We start from the raw sequence: 18,049 nt of genomic DNA on the forward strand, positions 1-18,049 counted from the left end.
GACGACCATCAATGACTTCTACAGTTTCTCGATTAGACTTCTCCACAAGTGGTATGCCTTGTTCTTTTGCAAATTCTTTGTCCATGAAGCACGCCATTGCACCTGAATCTAGTAATGCTTCACAATCCATGTGCCTACCCGGCATATGGATCTTAACTGGTAGCATAAACTTGAAGTGGAATCTGCGGAAAGAAAGAGACCTTTTTTTGCTTGTCTTTTGTCCAACCGGTCAGTCTCTATTGGGCTTGGATGTCCATGTTTTCCGAACATGTTGAGGCCATTGCACCATGAACCTTCATCCTTCTCTTCCTTGGACAATATTGAACTATGCCCCGGCTTTCCACAATACATACATAACCCATTAATGCGTCCCCTTGCTTCTCCTGGGCTAAGAGAGGTCAAAACCGTGCTGAATCAATTTGCATGGGCTCAATGCTTGATTCATGGCCCTGTTGAGGTGTGTATCCATTATGTGTCACTTCTATTTGGGATCGCAATGGTGCCCCAATAAGCCTCTCTTGTCTCCTCTCAAATAGTCGATTATCAAATTCTATTGCTTGAGAGATGAACTCTCTTAGTGTGTGAACCTTTGACATAGTCAATAAAAGATCTTTTATGTCATCCTTTAATCCCCACCGAAAGTGGCTAATGAAATATTCCTCATGCCAATTCAGAGCACAAGTGAGATGTTGAAATTTGGATGCATAGATGGTCGCAGGTCTTGATCCTTGGTGGAGATTTCTAAGTTTGGTTTCAGTAACCCTTTCTCTATCAGTATCCCCAAAGGTTGTGGAGAACTCCCGCACAAAAGCTTCAAAGTCATGAAGAAGAGGAGATTCTTTTTCAAGTAAAGGAGCAAACCAGGAGAGAGTTGTACCCGAGAGGAGGGTCCCAATAAGGCCTACTTGAGAGGCATCATCTGGATAACGCTCTTGTTGGAGAAAACCTCTAAACTTTGATCTAGTCCCATCAATTTTTCAGGCATGCTGACCTTCGGCTCCATCTTATGTTATTGAGAATAGCTAGATCTTGCAGCTTGTGCTTGATGTGTGCTTGTCTCTTGAAGCTCTTGAATTTGACGTTGAAGATTTTGCAACGTCGGTCCCACGATTAGGGGTTGCCCTGGTTGAAGTTGAGCGTTGCTCTCACGAAGATCTTGTAACTGGGCTAGGATGCTTTGCAATGCATTGATGACACCTTCCATCGTCGGCTCCATGATGGCTTAAGAAGATTAAGAGATGGTAGTCTTGCCAAATTGTTATGAGAGTGGATAGAGCTAGAAGAGAGCGAGAGGAGGCACTGACAATGTACAAGAACTTGGGACTTGATGATATGCTTAATCTTGATCACAAGACTTAATACTTTATTAAGAGAGCTAGATACATGACTTGAGTATAAGACAAGGCTTGATTGCAAGGACAAGACATGAACATAAGACAAGAACTAGAAGAGGGTTTTCCTCTTAGGAGCCTCACAACTGGTGTTGGAAAGACTGAGGGGATTGTGGCCCAAGACCCCTATTTATACTAGTGCTTGAGGAGGTTACTTGAGGAGGTTAGGACTTTCTAGGTTCTTCTTGAGGAGGTTAGAATCTTCTAGAACCTTTTTGATCCTTCTAGTTCTTCTAGAGCCTTCTGGATCCTTCTTCAACTTTCTAAGCTTTTCAGAAACTTCTAGATTCTTTCAAAATCTTCTCCAAGCTTCTAGAAACTTCTTAATCCTTCTAGTCCTTCTAGAACCTTCTAGATCCTTCTTCAACTTTCTAGAGCTTTCCAAAAACTTGCAGATTCTTTCAGAATCTTTTCCATGCTTCTAGAAACTTCTAGAATCTCTAGAATCTTCTAGATCCTTCTAGATCCTTCTAGATTCTTCTAGAGCCTTCTAGCGATGATGTAGGCGATGACATAGGTGATGATGCAGGTAGCGACTGACTCTCAAGCATCCATGACATTACCCTCTCCTCTAGCGACAAGTTCCACGAGGAGCAGTGGTGTTCCTTAAGTTGGGATTCCATGGATTTTGTTGATGGAACTCTTGGACTTTGAGAGATGCATGTTGTAAATTGTGTGTTGGTTCCCAGGTCCGTTCACTAACATCATATCCTTTCCAATGCACCAAGTACTGTAACCTTCCACACAAAACTTGAGAATCTAGGACTTTCTCTACCTCATATTCGTCATGTTCTTGAATCTCAACCGGAGGAGGTGGTTGTAGGGCTCTTCGTGGGATCGTAGATGTTAGACAAGGTTCTAGGACTGAGACATGAAAGACAGGATGGATTTTCATGGATGAGGGCAATCGGAGTCGATAGGTGATTGGATTGACTTGACGGATAATTTTAAACGGGCCAAGCCTTCGATAATCAAGTTTTTGAGAGGGAGGAGATGAACACAAATCACGTCGGAGGAGCCACACTTTATCCCCTTCTTTGTATTTTGGATGCTGCATGCGATGGAGATATGCACTTTCCTTATACTTGGATTGAGCTTCTTTGATATGAATTTTAAGTTCTTTGTGAATTGAAGATAATTGTTGTGTAACATGAATAGCAGCTAGATTCTTGACTTGATAGTGTCTGTGGATATCCTATTTGGGATGTTGACCATGATTAGCAAATAATGGAGTGTGACGGGTGGAGGCATGAAACTGTTATTATAGGAGAATTGTGCTAGCGATAGGAGCTCGACCCAATTATCCTGGTGATAATTGATAGTACATCGTAGATAATGTTCCAAAACTTGATTTACTCTCCCTAATTGTCCATCACTTTGTGGATGATTGGCTGAGGAGAGGTTGATTTTTACTCCGAGTAGCTTGAATAAGCTTTTCCAAAAGCTAGAGATGAATTGTGGGCCTCGATCAGAACTTTGGCATCCGATAATCCGTGATAACAATAAATATGTTGTAGAAAGAGTTTGGTCGTACCTTCGCTGGTGATGGTTTTAGTGGTTGGAATGAAGTGTGCCATTTCTGTAAACCAATCCACGACTACTAAAATGGAGTCAAATCCTTGTGACAAGGATAGCTCTACAATGAAATCCATGGAGATGGATGACCATGGTTTGGTTGGAATGGGCAAGGAATGGAGTAACCCATGAGGAAGATGACAAGGGGCCTTTGATCTATTGCAAGTGTCACAAGTGCCTACATACTCCTTGAGAAGCTTCCACATTTGAGGCCATGCACCAAAAGTCATGGGAGAGAAGCTCAATTGTCTTATTAACCCCAAATTGACCTATTGATGGAAGATCATGCCGTTGCTGAAGTACCTCCAAGCGTGTTGGTCCTGGTGGAATATAGAGAAGACCCTTATAGTAAATTAGTCCATCAATTTCTTGAAAGTCCTCATTAACCTCTTGTCCTTGTAGTTGTTGTCTAATATTTTGAGCAAGTGGGTCTTTGGCAATTTGCATCTTCACCTTAGAAAGAAAAGTAGAATCTGTAGGAGCTTGGCTCATGGTGGCGTTTAGCTTAAGCTGCTCAGGTTTCAAAATCACTAACCCTTGTTGATCAAATGCTGCGTCGCCTTCTCTAGGTGCAAGATAGGATCTTCTTGATAAGGCATCTACCATAGCTTGTTGACGGCCAGGTCTATAAGAGATAAGAAAATCAAACCTTGATAGAATACCACTCCACCTAACTTGGCGACGATTCAAGACGCGGGATGTCATGAAGTATTCCAAATTCTTGTGGTCTGTATAGACAATGATCTTATGAGGAGCTCCTTCAAGTAGGTGACGCCAAGTGTCCAAGGAGTCGATGATTGCTAAGAGCTCTTTGTCATGGATTTCATAATTGATTTTTGCAGCAGCTGAGAACTTGCGGGTATGAGAAGCCATTGGATGTACTCGACTATCCTCTCCTACTTGGGATAGAATAGCGCCAAGGGCAAAATCTGAAGCGTCTATTTTTAGGATGAAAGGCTTTGTAGAATCTGTGAGAATTAGAATGGGTGCGGTCGTGAAAGCTTGCTTGAGAGTTTGAAATGCTTTCGTGGCCTCTGAGTCCTAGACAAAATTATTATGGCCTGTCAACCTTGTGAGTGTTGTAACCACCTTGGAGTATCCCTGTATAAAGATACGATAAAAATTTGCAAATCCGAGGAAACATTGAACATCTCTTACCGAGGTGGGTGTCTCCCAATCAAGGATGGTTTGAACCTTCTTTGGATCCATGGAGATTCCCTTTTCATAAATTACATAACCAAGAAATTCCACCTTAGATTGATGAAAATAGCACTTCTCCAACTTTGCATATAACCTTGATGCACAAACCTTTTCAAGCACTAATCGTACATGGTGCTCATGCTCTTCTTGATCCTTGGAAAATATCAAGATATCATCCAAATATATTATCACAAAATAATCCAAATACTTCCAAAAGATATCATTCATTAAATGTTGAAAAACAGCTAGGCCATTTGTGAGACCAAATGGCATGACGGTATATTCGAAGTGGCCATACCTTGTCCGAAAGGCTGTCTTCCATTCATCACCTTATTTGATTCTGACTAGGTTGTAAGCACCACAAAGATATATTTTTGTAAATATTATTGCCTTTCCAAGGCGCTTAAGAAGCTGTGGGATCAAGGGAAGGGGATAGCGATTCTTGACGGTGATCTTGTTTAGGCCCCTGTAATCCACTCACATCCGAAGAGTTCCATCCTTCTTTTTTACAAACAGTATTGGAGCTCCTGCTGGGGACATTGAATGCCGTATGAAACCCTTAGCAATATTCTCATCAATATTTTTCCATAATTCTACCAATTCATCTTGAGATAGCTTGTATATGGGCCAAAAGGGGGTTAGGTTCCCTCCTGAAGCTCTATAGCACAATCATAGGGTCGATGCTCCGGTAAGAGGTCTGCATTCTTCTTCTCAAAAACATCATTGTAATCTTGATATTGACATGGCAATGCCTCCATTGATTTTGTTGTCAACGTGTCGGTTGGTGTTGCAAATATCAGGAAAGTTGGATACTTTTTGGTTGCACGCATGAAGACCTTGGCTCCAAGATATATAGGCCTATTATGTCTTCCCTTCTTCTTTTGGACTATTCGTGGTTCAATTCTCCGAGCCCTCCAATCGATGCAAGGATTATGTGTTTCAAGCCACGGTAGCCCAATAACAATTGGATTGCTTGGGCTTTGTATAATATTGAACGCTATTCTTGAAACATGCTCCTGCAATGTTACTTCTATGGGGAGAGTTTCATACCTGACATCCCCTGAAGCGAGGGGATGACCATCAATGACTTCTACAGTTGTTGGATTAGACTTCTCCACAAGTGGTATGCCTTGTTCTTTTGCAAATTCTTTGTCCATGAAGCACCCCGTTGCACCTAAATCTAGTAATGCTTCACAATCCATGCGCCTACCCGGCATATAGATCTTGACTGGTAGCATAAAACTTGAAGTGGAATCCGCGGAAAGAAAGAGATGTTTTCTTGCTTGTCTTTTGTCCAACCGGTCGGTCTCTATTGGGGTTGGATGTCCATGTTTTCCGAACACGTTGAGGCCATTGCACCATGAACCTTCATCCTTCTCTTCCTTGGACATTGTTGAACTATGGGCCCCTGCTTTCAACAATACATACATAAGCCATTAATGCATCGCCTTTGCTTCTCCTGGGCTGAGAGAGGTCAAAACCGTGTTGAATCAATTTGCATGGGGTCAATGCTTGTTTCATGGCCCTGTTGAGGTGTGTAGCCATTATGTGTCACTTTTGTCTGGGATCGCAATGGTGCCCCAAGACTCCTCTCTTGTCTCCTCTCAAATAGTCGACTATCACATTCTATTGCTTGAGAGATGAACTCGCTTAGTGTGTGAACCTTTGGCATAGTCAATAAAAGATCTTTTACGTCATTCTTTAATCCCCACCGAAATTGGCTAATGAAATATTCCTCATGCCAAGTGAGATCACAAGTGAGCTGTTGAAATTCGGATGCATAGACGGACGCAGGTCTTGATCCTTGGTGGAGATTTCTAAGTTTGGTTTCAGCAACCCTTACTCTATCAGTATCCCCAAAGGTTGCAGAGAACTCTTGCACAAAAGCTTCAAAGTCATGAAGAAGAGGAGATTATTTTTCAAGTAAGGGAACAAACTAGGAGAGAGTCGTACCCGAGAGGAGGGTCCCAATAAGGCCTACTTGAGAGGCATCATCTGGATAACGCTCTCGTTGCATTCGAATGAAGAGACGCACTTGTTGGAGAAAACCTCTAAAACTTTGATCTAGTCCCATCAAATTTTTCAAGCATGCTGACCTTCGGCTCCTTCTTATGTTGTTGAGAATAGCTAGATCTTGCAACTTGTGCTTGATGTGTGCTTGTCTCTTCTAGCTCTTGAATTTTACGTTGAAGATTTTTCAACATCGGTCCCAAGATTAGGGGTTTCCTTGCTTGAAGTTGAGCGTTACTCTGACAAAGTTCTTGTAACTGGGCTTGGATGCTTTGCAATGCGTTGATGACACCTTCCATCGTCGGCTCCATGATGGCTTGAGAAGATTAAGAGATGGTAGTCTTTCCAAACTCTTATGAGCACGTATAGAGCTAGAAGAGAGCGAGAGGAGGCGCTCACAATGTACAAGAACTTGGGACTTGATGATAAGCTTAATCTTGATTACAAGACTTATTACTTTATTGAGAGAGCTAGATACAGGACTTGGATTACATGACTTGAGTACAAGACAAGGCTTGATTGCAAGGACAAGACTTGAACATAAGACAAGAACTAGAAGAGGGTTTTCCTCATAGGAGCCTCACAACTGGTGTTGGCAAGACTGAGGGGATTGTGGCCCAAGACCCCTATTTATACTAGTGCTTGAGGAGGTTAGGACTTTCTAGGTTCTTCTTAAGGAGGTTAGAATTTTCTAGAACCGTCTTGATCCTTTTAGTTCTTCTAGAACCTTCTAGATCCTTCTTCAACCTTCTAGAGCTTTCTAGAAACTTCTAGATTCTTTCGGAATCTTCTCCAAGCTTCTAGAAACTTCTTGATCCTTCTACTTCTTCTAGAACCTTCTACATCCTTCTTCAACTTTCTAGAGCTTTCTAGAAACTTCTAGATTCTTTCGAAATCTTCTCCATGCTTCTAGAAACTTCTAGAATCTCTAGAATCTTCTAGATCCTTCTAGATTCTTCTAGAGCCGTCTAGCAATGATGTAGGCAATGATGCAGGCAGCGACTCACTCTCAAGCATCCATGACATAGTGAATACAAAGTGAATGTAGAATCCTATTCTATAACATTAGTTTGAGGCAAATCTTTTAAGGAGTTGTAGTTGAGTTTACTTTCTAAGGGTCTTTTTTAAAAATCTCTAAGGGTATTTTTTTTCTTTAACTTTCTAAGGGTCTTAAAGATTTAAATGGAAGGGGGGTTTCTAGGTGTCATGCAAGCCAAGAAAGGGAGAAACGGATTGAAGAGCGGGTGGCAGTTGAGGAGTTTAGAAATCACGCTATCGCACGACACACATTGAGGTGCCTTGGAGAACCCTGGTGCACAATGAGGCCAGAGGCAACATGGAGGCGAGGGACATTTGGCATTGAGTAGGGGAGTATGCATTTTGTTTTAAACCGAATTTGTTGGAGATCCTTTGAACTGGAAATGGGCAAAAAGACAATGGAGGGGGGAGACAGAGAGAGAGAGAGAGAGAGAGAGAGAGAGAGAGAGAGAGAGAGAGAGAGAGAGAGAGAGAGAGAGAGAGAGAGAGTGAGAGAGAGAGAGAGAGAGGGGGGGGGGGGGGCAAGGGGCCGAATCCAAGGGAGGGAGAGAGTGCCAGCCACACACGCCCATCAGTTGTCAAAGGGGGGGAAGAGGGCAGTTTGTCAAATGGCGTGTGGAAGTTACGACTGTTGAGACATCGTCTTTTGTTTTTTTAATGGGAATATCAAGAGAATTTCAATTTGTCAAAAGGAAAGTCCCTTTGAAGAGTTAAAGGCAAATGCAAAGTAAAGAAAATGAAAGGGAAAGTGGGGGCGGGGGGGGGTGATAGGTGTCGATGAGGAGACTTTTGGTTGGAATCACACAAAGCAGTGGGGCAATAGCAAAAGGTGTCGAGTGGCGGCGTGCCAAGGCAAGGGAGGGAGGGACAATGAACTGCCTTTCTTTAACAAAAAATTTAGGTATGTGCTCTCAACGAGAAAGTGCTAGTGCTCCCATGGCTTATGGCAGGACGCCCTCTACGACAATCAAGGTCCCAAGGTCGACCTGCACAGCAGTGGGAATACTTTTGGGTTGGATTCTCATTGGATTGTCCGCTCTAGAACGGAATCGTTGGAGATTCCATTAAATGTAATAGAGATAGACCAACGGGAGCAACCTTTTTTTTTTAGCAAGACTCTTGATGGATGCTTTGAAAATTAAAAGAGGAGAAGGCAATGGAGGTGGTAGGTGGCGAGCAAGGATCAAAATTGCAAGTGGTGGATTAAGAAGTTTCCTAGTGTTGTTGAGTGTTGGAATACAGATGTGCGCAATGGGAGGAAACAACAAACCCTTTTTTTTAATATACAGGAGCTCAAACAATTAATAACTAGGCTATTGCAACAGCATGGCTCAATCCAACAATTTCTCTTTAGTGGATGCAATTTCTTGTGGTCGACCGTCGTTGATGGAAAATTGTTGCGTGCCTTTCAAAGTGGTGAGGTAGCTCGCTATCTTCGAATGGAATATTGAGAGATTCCATTTATTGGATAAGTCAATAGAGAAGAGGTCTCAATAGTCAAGCCCATTTCATATAAATATTTGCTTGGATTTTGGTTCGCTCAAAAAATGTCACTCGGTATATGGTAAGACTCTTGGAAATCTAGGTTTGGAAACCTAGATGTAGAGATTGTGTTTGATCGTACTGTGTTTGATGCATTTAAGAAAATCTTTAAAGAACCCTTAGCACAAGGGATGGTCATAAGGGTCATAGAGAATGAATCCCAACATGAGAAAGATTGGAGTATGGTCTTGCCTGCATATAGTCAAGATGAAGTGTTTTTCAACCAATGGATTGCAGCCTATCTTTTGTATATGCTATGCACTTTGGTACAACATGTATCAAGCTTGTCTTTGAGCTACAAGGTTGGTGGCTTATTACCAATGCCGGGAAACACAATGGACCTTTTTTGACAGCACCCGAGAGGGTAGTGACTCTTTTGCTAGCTTCAAATGTAGTGGAAAGCTAGGTTTTGAAGACAATTGGAACTTGCCACATCAACAAGAAAGCCTTAGATGGAGGACTCTTGGTACACTCTTAGGAATCATGATCTTTAGTTTTCTCTTTGAAGGAGCCAAGATAGTCATTTATCTTTTCACTTATGGTGGTTACAAATCTTACCCTTTCTGGAAGGAGGTAAAAAGTCTTATTGTTAGGCCATTGCAGGTGAGTATCCTATTCTTTACCTGGGATCCTGGAGGATGTTGGCACAAAATTTTGGAAGTTCTAGGATTTCCATTTACTCAAAGGCAGTTTGAGTTGTTGATCATTGATGCTCTAGCCAGGGAGCTTTGTCAGGACATATTGCTTTTCTTGAAAACAGGTGAATGTTCTAGAGATCTCACTAATGGCCACATGCAATGGCTAGTTCAAAAGGCAGCTAGATATCGGTTCCTCTACTACTCAATCAACTCAATTATGGAACTAGAGGCATGAATGCCTCTAGCTTCAGAGGGAGGGATAATGAGGGCCGCTTTTCAATTTTTTTCTCCACCTCTCTCTTGGCATGCACTTGGTGGCAAGGCTTCAAGGACCCTAAGAAGAGGAAGGACCTGATGCATGAAAATCACCCAAAAAAAATCTATGTATTTATTTTGTACATAGCTATGGTTTTGGCACATTTGGATCTTGAAAATAAGGAGAGGTAGGAACAAACCCTATGAAAAGGAAAAAAGTCACTGGATGTTGATTCTACCCGGCGGTCACTACCTAACGGTCACTACAGGTGAAGAGTAAAAGTCAATAGTGAAAGGGAGGAGAATCTTATGCATTATTGGATTGAGTCAACAAAATATTATCAAATTCAATCATAATTCACTTTTGGACACAAGGCTTGCACATGAAGTCAAGAGGGGACTGCCTAAAAAAAATTGGAAGGGAAAAGATGGACACATATTTTTGTGGGATTTTTCTATATTTTTTTCCATTCCGAATTGGAAAAAGTTTTCAACAGAAAAGTTGTAGGCATTGAGCTGATCTTTTGGCCCCTATTCTTTTAATAATTTTTGGAGCTACAATTTGGGAGGAATGGCCGAAATGGTGGAGCCTATCTGTCCGCGTGGGAAGAATTCATGGTTATCCAACTCCACACACACAATTTCTTATAGGTTTCTCTCCATGATTTCTGTATTTTCTCTTGTTTTTTCAAGATTATCTCAAATATTATAAGAAATCTCTTGGACACAAGCTATGGAAGGTGGCATGGAGAAAAAGCTTGCCATAATAAAGGCGATTAGAAGAAAATTGGTCAACAAGTAGGACACACAAAGCTCTCTTATTGGGGGAATGCCTCTAATTGAGTTTACTTTGTGATAACTCCTCTTGCTCATAATCTATTTCCTAATCACTCTCTTGGCCTATAAAAGGAGGCTTCCTCTTTTGTAAATGGGACACACGCCTATGACACCACACACGCACGCACACACACTTACACACACTACCCTATATTCACACTATCCCATACCCACACACCCTTGCGCTACATGCTAGTAGCATGAAACCTAATCACACAATCACAACACCATCACCATCACCATGCACAAAATGAGCATCATATCTCCACACACTTGTAATGAAGGATTGAAGGCACGATTTCAAGAAGAAGAATGATGGCTACACTCATGATATTCCTCGCCATCAACTCCCATCCCTCCATTATGCTTCCTACGGTCTTGTCCCCTTCTCATCTTCTTTCCCTATGCTACCTATTATATTCATCTTTTGCAAGCAATCAACACACTCCATCTTGGTGCCATACCTTGTGTCGTTTGGGATACACTTCATTGTGAGTATGGTTTATGCTTATTCTTTCCATTTTGCTTATATTAAGGTGTGCGGATTTGCGACCATACTCTCTCTCTCTCTCTCTCTCTCTCTCTCTCTCTCTCTCTCTCTCTCTCTCTCTCTCTCTCTCTCTCTCTCTCTCTCTCTCTCTCTCTCTCTCATTCCTATCATCTTGCTACTTGCATCTTAAGGTGTGCGGATTCACCACCTCTGGTATGAGAAGTAAGCAACCTCATTATCTTCCTTACTACATGCACGAGTAGCAAACCCATTCTCAGTCACTCACCATTCCTCTCATCTTGTTTTTCGACCACCCCATCCCACCTTGGGTGGATCTTGAAATTGTTTCCATGGCATGTTTGATTGTGTATATGTATGCATCCTAGCTGCATATCTTGCTAGGTGGTGCCCCTATTGTGTACCTCAATGATGAGTCCATCATGCATAGTCTTGGTGTAGAGGCCACCGGGTCTATTTTGCGCTTTCACCTCTCACTTCCACAACCCCAACATACTGCATTTCCATGTCGGCCTGCATTATTGTGTTGCACATTTTCACGACCTCTTGGACTCCCCCTACCTTGGAAATTTCCGGTACCACCTTTGTGATGAACCTGATAGTTATTTTTTTGTTGTGTGTTTGGTAGTTGCATCTTCCACGGCCTCCTCCATGACCTGTACCACATCCTCTTCCTCTTCCTCTTCCTCTATTGTTGAAAAGAATCTTTTCATAATTGTTTCTTCCTTGCGTAGCTGAGTCTTCCTCAAGCTCCTTTTCTTCCACACTCAATAAGGACACCAAATTTTTAGACGAGGGAATGTTCTCTTGAAGATGGATACCAGTCTTGAATTGCTTATACTCTAGACCTAAGCCTCGCATGCACACTTCAATTTTTCCATCATCATAAATTGTAACACCAATTGATGCAAGTGACTCACATATGTTCTTTATCTTCAACAAAAATTCATTGATGGACAATTTTTCTTATGCATTGTATTGAGGCCAGTCTTTGACTACAGCGTCCTTGCCTTTGTGTTGGTCACGTCCAATGAGAACAGGGTGTCCAAATCCTCCTTCAAAGTCTAAGCTCTTGTATATTCCCAATCATAGTGTCCTTCACACTCACAAAAAGTCAATACATGACTTTCCAAGCTCCCTGGTTCCAATCTTTGAACATCTTTATCTGCGCAGTACGTGCACCTTCCTCTGGTAACGGTGGTGTTGTCTCATGCTCTCCATCAATGTAGTCCCAATAACCTTTACCCATAAGAAAATTGGTCATTTTAAACTTCCAAGCATGGAAGTTGTTCTTTTTCCATCTTCTCACTGACAATCTCGTTAGTCCATCATTGTTGGACGACATGTTTCCAACCCTGCACCATGTCTGTGAGCAATCTGCTAAAAATAGTTAGTTACCACCTGTAACCACAGTATACGTACATACACTTGTTCCACACTCCTTAATAATATCTTTGAACATTGTAGACAAATTGAATTTTTTCGCACCTCCCAAATGTAGATCTGTAGAATACCAAACATTAGCGTTTTTGCATGCGAACGCACTCTAACTCTAGAACGTGGATCGAAACGCGCTCAAAATGAAAATTGGTTGCACAGTTGTAGTCCAAAGGACTCAACCTCAGATGAACACTCTCCAAAAGGAAGAACCTCAATCGGAGATCATTGGACAATGGCTCTTGAGAATCTCAAGACCCCTTCCTCTACTGCTCCAAGCTCCTCAGACACAACCAGTCTTTGATACCATGCTAAGAGAGGGACAAGGAGAGAGAGGGAGAGCTTGAGCTCTTGCAAGCGTGCACGCGTGCGCACACACACACACGCACACACACACACACATAGATAGATATGGAGGCAAAGAGACTATACTTCTTATTCTTTACTAACTTAAGATAAGAGGTCTACAAAACATAAGGGGAAAATACAACATAAAGTGAAAACAAGTACAACGGTCTAGTGTAAACCGCTAGTGAGTGAGGTGAATAGATAAGTGTGCCATCACTCCGGTAGGTAGACCGGCTCGGTGTAGTACATTTGTAGTATCACTGCCAAAGATAAGCGTATCCACTAAACGCACCGATGATGATGGTTGTTGGTGGTAGTCATCTAGGAGACGTACATGTTGAGCTTGACATCTCAACAAGCCTGACTTTATCTTTTTGCAAGAACTCAAAGTTATTGGTTCTAACCTAACTTCTAACCTGCAAAGACTGGGTTATGGGTACAGTTGGTTTTATACTAACCATTTGCATGGAAGAGGAGGTGCAGCTTTGGGAATATCAAATAAGTAACATCTTGTACAGCAAGTACATACCTCAAAAGGGGAAATTTGGTGGTTATTTCCCTTTGCAATCCATTTAACTTCACCCTTATTTCTGTATATGCTTCAAATTCATTAGTGGAAATAGAAAAAGTTTGGGAGGAGTTGTCTAATTTGTCACGCCCTTGCATTTGTGTAGGAGACTTTAACTTGTCCTCTTTTGACAAATGGAAGCAGCTAGGACTTACCATGAGTGGTAATGAGAAATTGAAGTGGGAAATGTCCCAATTCAGGATCAACCTTCTTGTAGACATCTCTAAGAGCGCAAGACTCACATGGAGCAATAAACAAATGGGGGAATGGTATAGAGCAGTAAGGCTTTACAAAATTTACATGAGCTCCAATTCACTTCATGAGTATTGGCAGATAAGCTATTTCAAGAATAACTTTGTCTTGATATTTGATCATACACCATTTGTTTTTTAGCTTCAAAAGGAAGAATGTGTGTATAAGGCAGGCTAGCCACGCATAGATTAGACACTTCTTTCTCTTGACATTGTAAGACGGAAAGTAGAGAACATTTTTACTTCAGCTTTTAGCAATAATGGTTCAGCTTTTTAAGGCTTGGGATATAGCAATTAGGGATACTCAAAGACTGCTCACTACAAAAGAAAATCTAGGGCCATTAGGGAGAACATAAGGATTATGATAAGGAAAGATATTAAAGAGCTTGAATCTCTCTCTGACCCAAATAGTCCTCCTTCCCCCAAGTTATGTGAGCTAATATCTAAACTTAGAGAGGAAGAGCTTCTTGTTGCTGCTAGATCTTCCATCATATGGACAAGAGAATTTTGGGCATGTAAAATCAACAAGCCTAACAAACATATGTTCAACCTCCTTAAAAAGAACAAGATCAGAGATTTCATTCCTTTGCTTTAGAAAAAGGATGGTCTGATCTCAAAAACTCATAAGGATAATCTTAAGACTACTACAGACTTTTTTGCTAATATTTTTTCTTTCCCTCCAAAATGAGGGGCTAACCTCATAGCTGTCATAGCCACTATTTCCAAAGCAAAAAAAAAAAAAAGAGTGCCTGAGCATAAAGTGATGGATCATCCCCTATTAGAGGGGGAGGTGATTGACTCCACTGATGCTCAGAGAAATGGGAAATCTCTCGGTTCTTATGGTCTTCTAAATGAATTTTTTAAAATATACAAAGATTTTCTCTAACCCTATCTCTTGTCCATATGGAAGGAATCTCTAAAGGTAGGTGCCCTATCCACCTCTATGAACACAAGGGTCATTAAGCTCAACTTGGGTAATTGGAGACCTATCACTTTCCTGACTTCTGTGTATAAGATTTTCTCCCTGGCCTTAGCTAGAATGCTTTCCTATAATGCATCAAATTATTTTTCCAGAATAGAAAGGATTCATAAAGGGCAGATTTATACTTGATGCTATCATCCCTTTGTGGAAAGCCATTGAATTTGCACAAGACAGTGATCAAGATTTTATCTTTTTCAAAATTGATTTTGACAAAGCTGACAGGATTGAATGGGATTTCATTTTCCAATCATTACAAGACATTGGTTTTGGAAAATATTTTATCAAATGCATTCAAATTCTTTTTGGCAATGCCTATGCTAGGGTATCTATGAATGGGGAACAATTTGATGTATTTCCTTTGAAAAGATCCATAAGGCAAGGCTATCCTATTGCTCCTCTTTTGTATGCCATTTGTTCTGATTCTCTTGGATGGCTAGTGCAGGATGCCCTGGATAGAGGCATTATGAAAGGTATAAAAATTTATGGCATGGAAAAGAACCTGGTTCTGAAGTAGTTTGTAGTAGATGATACTAACTCTCTTTTGCCCAATGAATGTGTTTCAATGGCTCATTCTTGGGACTATCTAGATATTTTTTGCAAATCTAGTGGGTCATTGATTAACCATCCTGAAATTGGTCTTAAAAGATCTACAAGTCAGATCCCACAAATTGTCTCAAACGCTGGATGCATGGAAGTCAGGAATGGGAACGTGTTCAGCTTTTAGGTATAACAATGGACTTCAAGGTCACATATGCTCAGATATGGGAATGGGTGGTTTCCAAATAAAAGCTGGCACATTGGCATAACTATCCAAGGTCTACCTCAGTCAGAGATTTTGTTTTGAATCATTATTTGTTGTCTTCCCTAGAATATATTTTTTGTCTTTCTCATGTCCAGCTAAGTACCGATTGAAACATATCATATCACTGGCAAGAAACTTCCTTTGGGGAGGTGACAATGAGAAAAACAGGATCTCAAAGGTCCCATGGGACATTTGCTACCTACCAAAAGACAAGGGGGGCCTAGGACTTCTCAAGCTAGAAAGGATTTTCACTAGGATGGCTGCCAAATGGGTTCTCAAAGCTTCAAATTCCAAAGAATACTGGGATGCTCTCCTCAAGAGAGACATTCACACAAGTTCAAATGTCTGAACTATAGAGCTTGGACTAATCTCCGACTTAGAGAAATCATGCTCTCTTCAATTCCTATACACCCTATCGATACCAAGATGGCCTACAGGATGTGGAAGGCTTGGGACTCCATCAAGGCCAATTGGAAACCCTCCCAAGATTTTACTCTAACCATCTCAAATTTCATGCAAGATATTGTCTGGTTGGGGTTCTTTGTAAGTAAAGCTACCACTCTCTGTAGGAGATCCCACAAGTGTCACAAGGCTAGAATCAGAGTTTGGGCTGACCTAGTGGCTCAGGGACAAGTCAAATCTGACATGCAAACACATGAAGAATTCTCGATGCCTCTCTCTCTTGCTAAATGGTGTCAAGAAAGAGCAAACCATATATTGGAAGTGGTCAGAGTCCCAACCAGCGCAGTGCAGGTAACCAACAAATTGAAAAGCATTGCTTCTGAAGCCTTTCAATTTTTTTGGAATTAGGGTTACAGGAAAACACACACAGCTTGGAGAAGGCAAAGAAAGCTCTAGGCACACAACAGAGAGTATATTACTTAGTGTGAAAATGAAAAGATAAGATAGCCCTAGAGTGATGGGCGTATATACAATGCACGAGTGAGGGAAAAAATGCCTCCACGGTCCTAAATGTGTTCACACACATCACTACCACTTGTATATGGTAACAAATCTCCCCTGGGAGTGATGTGGTGAACGAGAGCTGGCACATAGAGTATAGGGAAGTGTCATGCTCTGAGGGCATGATCATTCCACAAAGGGGAGTAAGCCCAAAGCTTTGTGAAAAGCTTCCAACTTCTCACGAGACAATGCCTTTGTGAAAAGATCTACAAGGTTGTCATGTGTTGGAACATAAGCCAAGCTGATCTCTTCTATTGAGAGCCTCTCCCTGAAAAAGTGGTAATGCACCTCGATGTGATTTGTACGAGCATGAAAAATTGGGTTCCTCTCGATTTCCATTGCGCTCTCACTATCAGTGTAGATAGTGTTGGCAGTATCCTATTCAACACCCAAATCAGCCATTAGGCAGCTGAGCCATACACACTCAACCGTAGTTGTGAAGACTGCCATGTACTCAATCTCACAACTAGAAGTGGCCACAGTAGGTTGCTTCTTGCTCAACCATGATATGCATGAGATGCCAAACATGAAACAAAAACCACACTTGTGTTTCAAAACAACCAGCCCAATCTGAATCCGAAAAAGCATGTAAATCTGGCGGCAATGATCCCCCTTCAGGATAAAACAAGCCAAGATGTAAAGTGTTACTCAAGTAGCAAAAATTCCTCTTGACAATCTGCCAATGCTTGGACCCTAGGCTATGCATGAATCTGTTGATGTGTGAGACTACAAACTGAATATCCGGCCTCGTGTTGCATACATAAATGATCGAGGCAGCCAATAGCAGTTTGGTAAAGAATGACATCGGTAGGATCACCAGCATCATGAAGACTCAATTTCAAACCTATTTCCATGGGAGTGGCAATAGGTTTGCAATCCTCAAGTCTAACTTACATAGCAATATCTCTATGTAACTTTTGTAACACAAGGCAATAATTGCTTAAATTGTATACCCAAGTAATGATGCAACAGTCCCAAATCTTTCATCTTGAAAGTAGCATTCAAATCATCCTTAAATTCAGAATTATGTCTCTCGTTTGGTCCAATGATCAGCACAATCATCCACATAGAGAACCATGATGAGAAGTATGTCACCCTCACACTTCACATACAACGTGCTTTGTGTTGGACTGTTACAAAAGCATCGTTTGACCAAATGAGTGTCATCCTTCTCATACCAAGCACGAGGAGATTTCTTCAACCTATACAAAGCTTTCTTACATCTACATACTTTATCCTCTTGTCCTTTCTTGACAAAACCACGAGGTTGCGTTACATAAACTTCCTCAAATATGTCACCATTCAAGAAAGCAGTAACAATTCTGATTGATGTATATCCCAATTAAAATGAGCTGCCAATGCACAATAGTCATACGACAAGTGGGAGCAAAAGTCTCTCAAAATCTATGTCTTTTTTATGTGCACAACTTTTTCAACAAGTCGAGCCTTATCGCAATCAATCTCACCATCCATCTTGCATTTCAACTTGTAAACCCACTTCTTACCATTGGCCTTTTTGCAAGGAGGCAAATCACATAAATTCCATGTGTCCATTTCTATAAGTGCATCATATTCTGATTGCATGGAAACCATTCAATTTTTTGAATTTTGTGCTTCATCAAAAGATAGAGGTTCCCAACATCATATAAGCTAGACACGCCAAAGCATAACAATCTGATGCATAAGTTGCATGGAGAGAACTTG

At 41.3% G+C, this 18,049-nt stretch overlaps 1 protein-coding gene across 1 annotated transcript; it reads right to left on the reverse strand.

The window, feature by feature from the left end:
* Nucleotides 1-1,962: 1,962 nt before the first annotated feature.
* Nucleotides 1,963-11,501, reverse strand: LOC147456216 (uncharacterized). Its single transcript, XM_086513826.1, has 2 exons — nt 11,472-11,501; nt 1,963-2,586 (listed from the first exon to the last, which is right to left on the reverse strand). The coding sequence occupies exons 1-2, from the start codon at nt 11,499-11,501 to the stop codon at nt 1,963-1,965; spliced, it is 654 nt and encodes a 217-aa protein (XP_086369952.1).
* Nucleotides 11,502-18,049: the final 6,548 nt, after the last annotated feature.

Source organism: Adiantum capillus-veneris, chromosome 6 (genome assembly GCF_014529385.1).
Source record: "Adiantum capillus-veneris isolate H3 chromosome 6, ASM1452938v2, whole genome shotgun sequence".
Lineage (NCBI taxonomy): Eukaryota > Viridiplantae > Streptophyta > Polypodiopsida > Polypodiales > Pteridaceae > Adiantum > Adiantum capillus-veneris.

Excerpts from the sequence above, each read along its gene's own strand:
- LOC147456216 (XM_086513826.1), bottom strand. The coding sequence starts at position 11,501 with ATGGAAATGCAGTATGTTGGGGTTGTGGAA. Across the intron at positions 2,587-11,471 it reads AGTATGTTGGGGTTGTGGAA|GATATCCACAGACACTATCA; the intron begins GTGAGAGGTGAA and ends CATCCCAAATAG.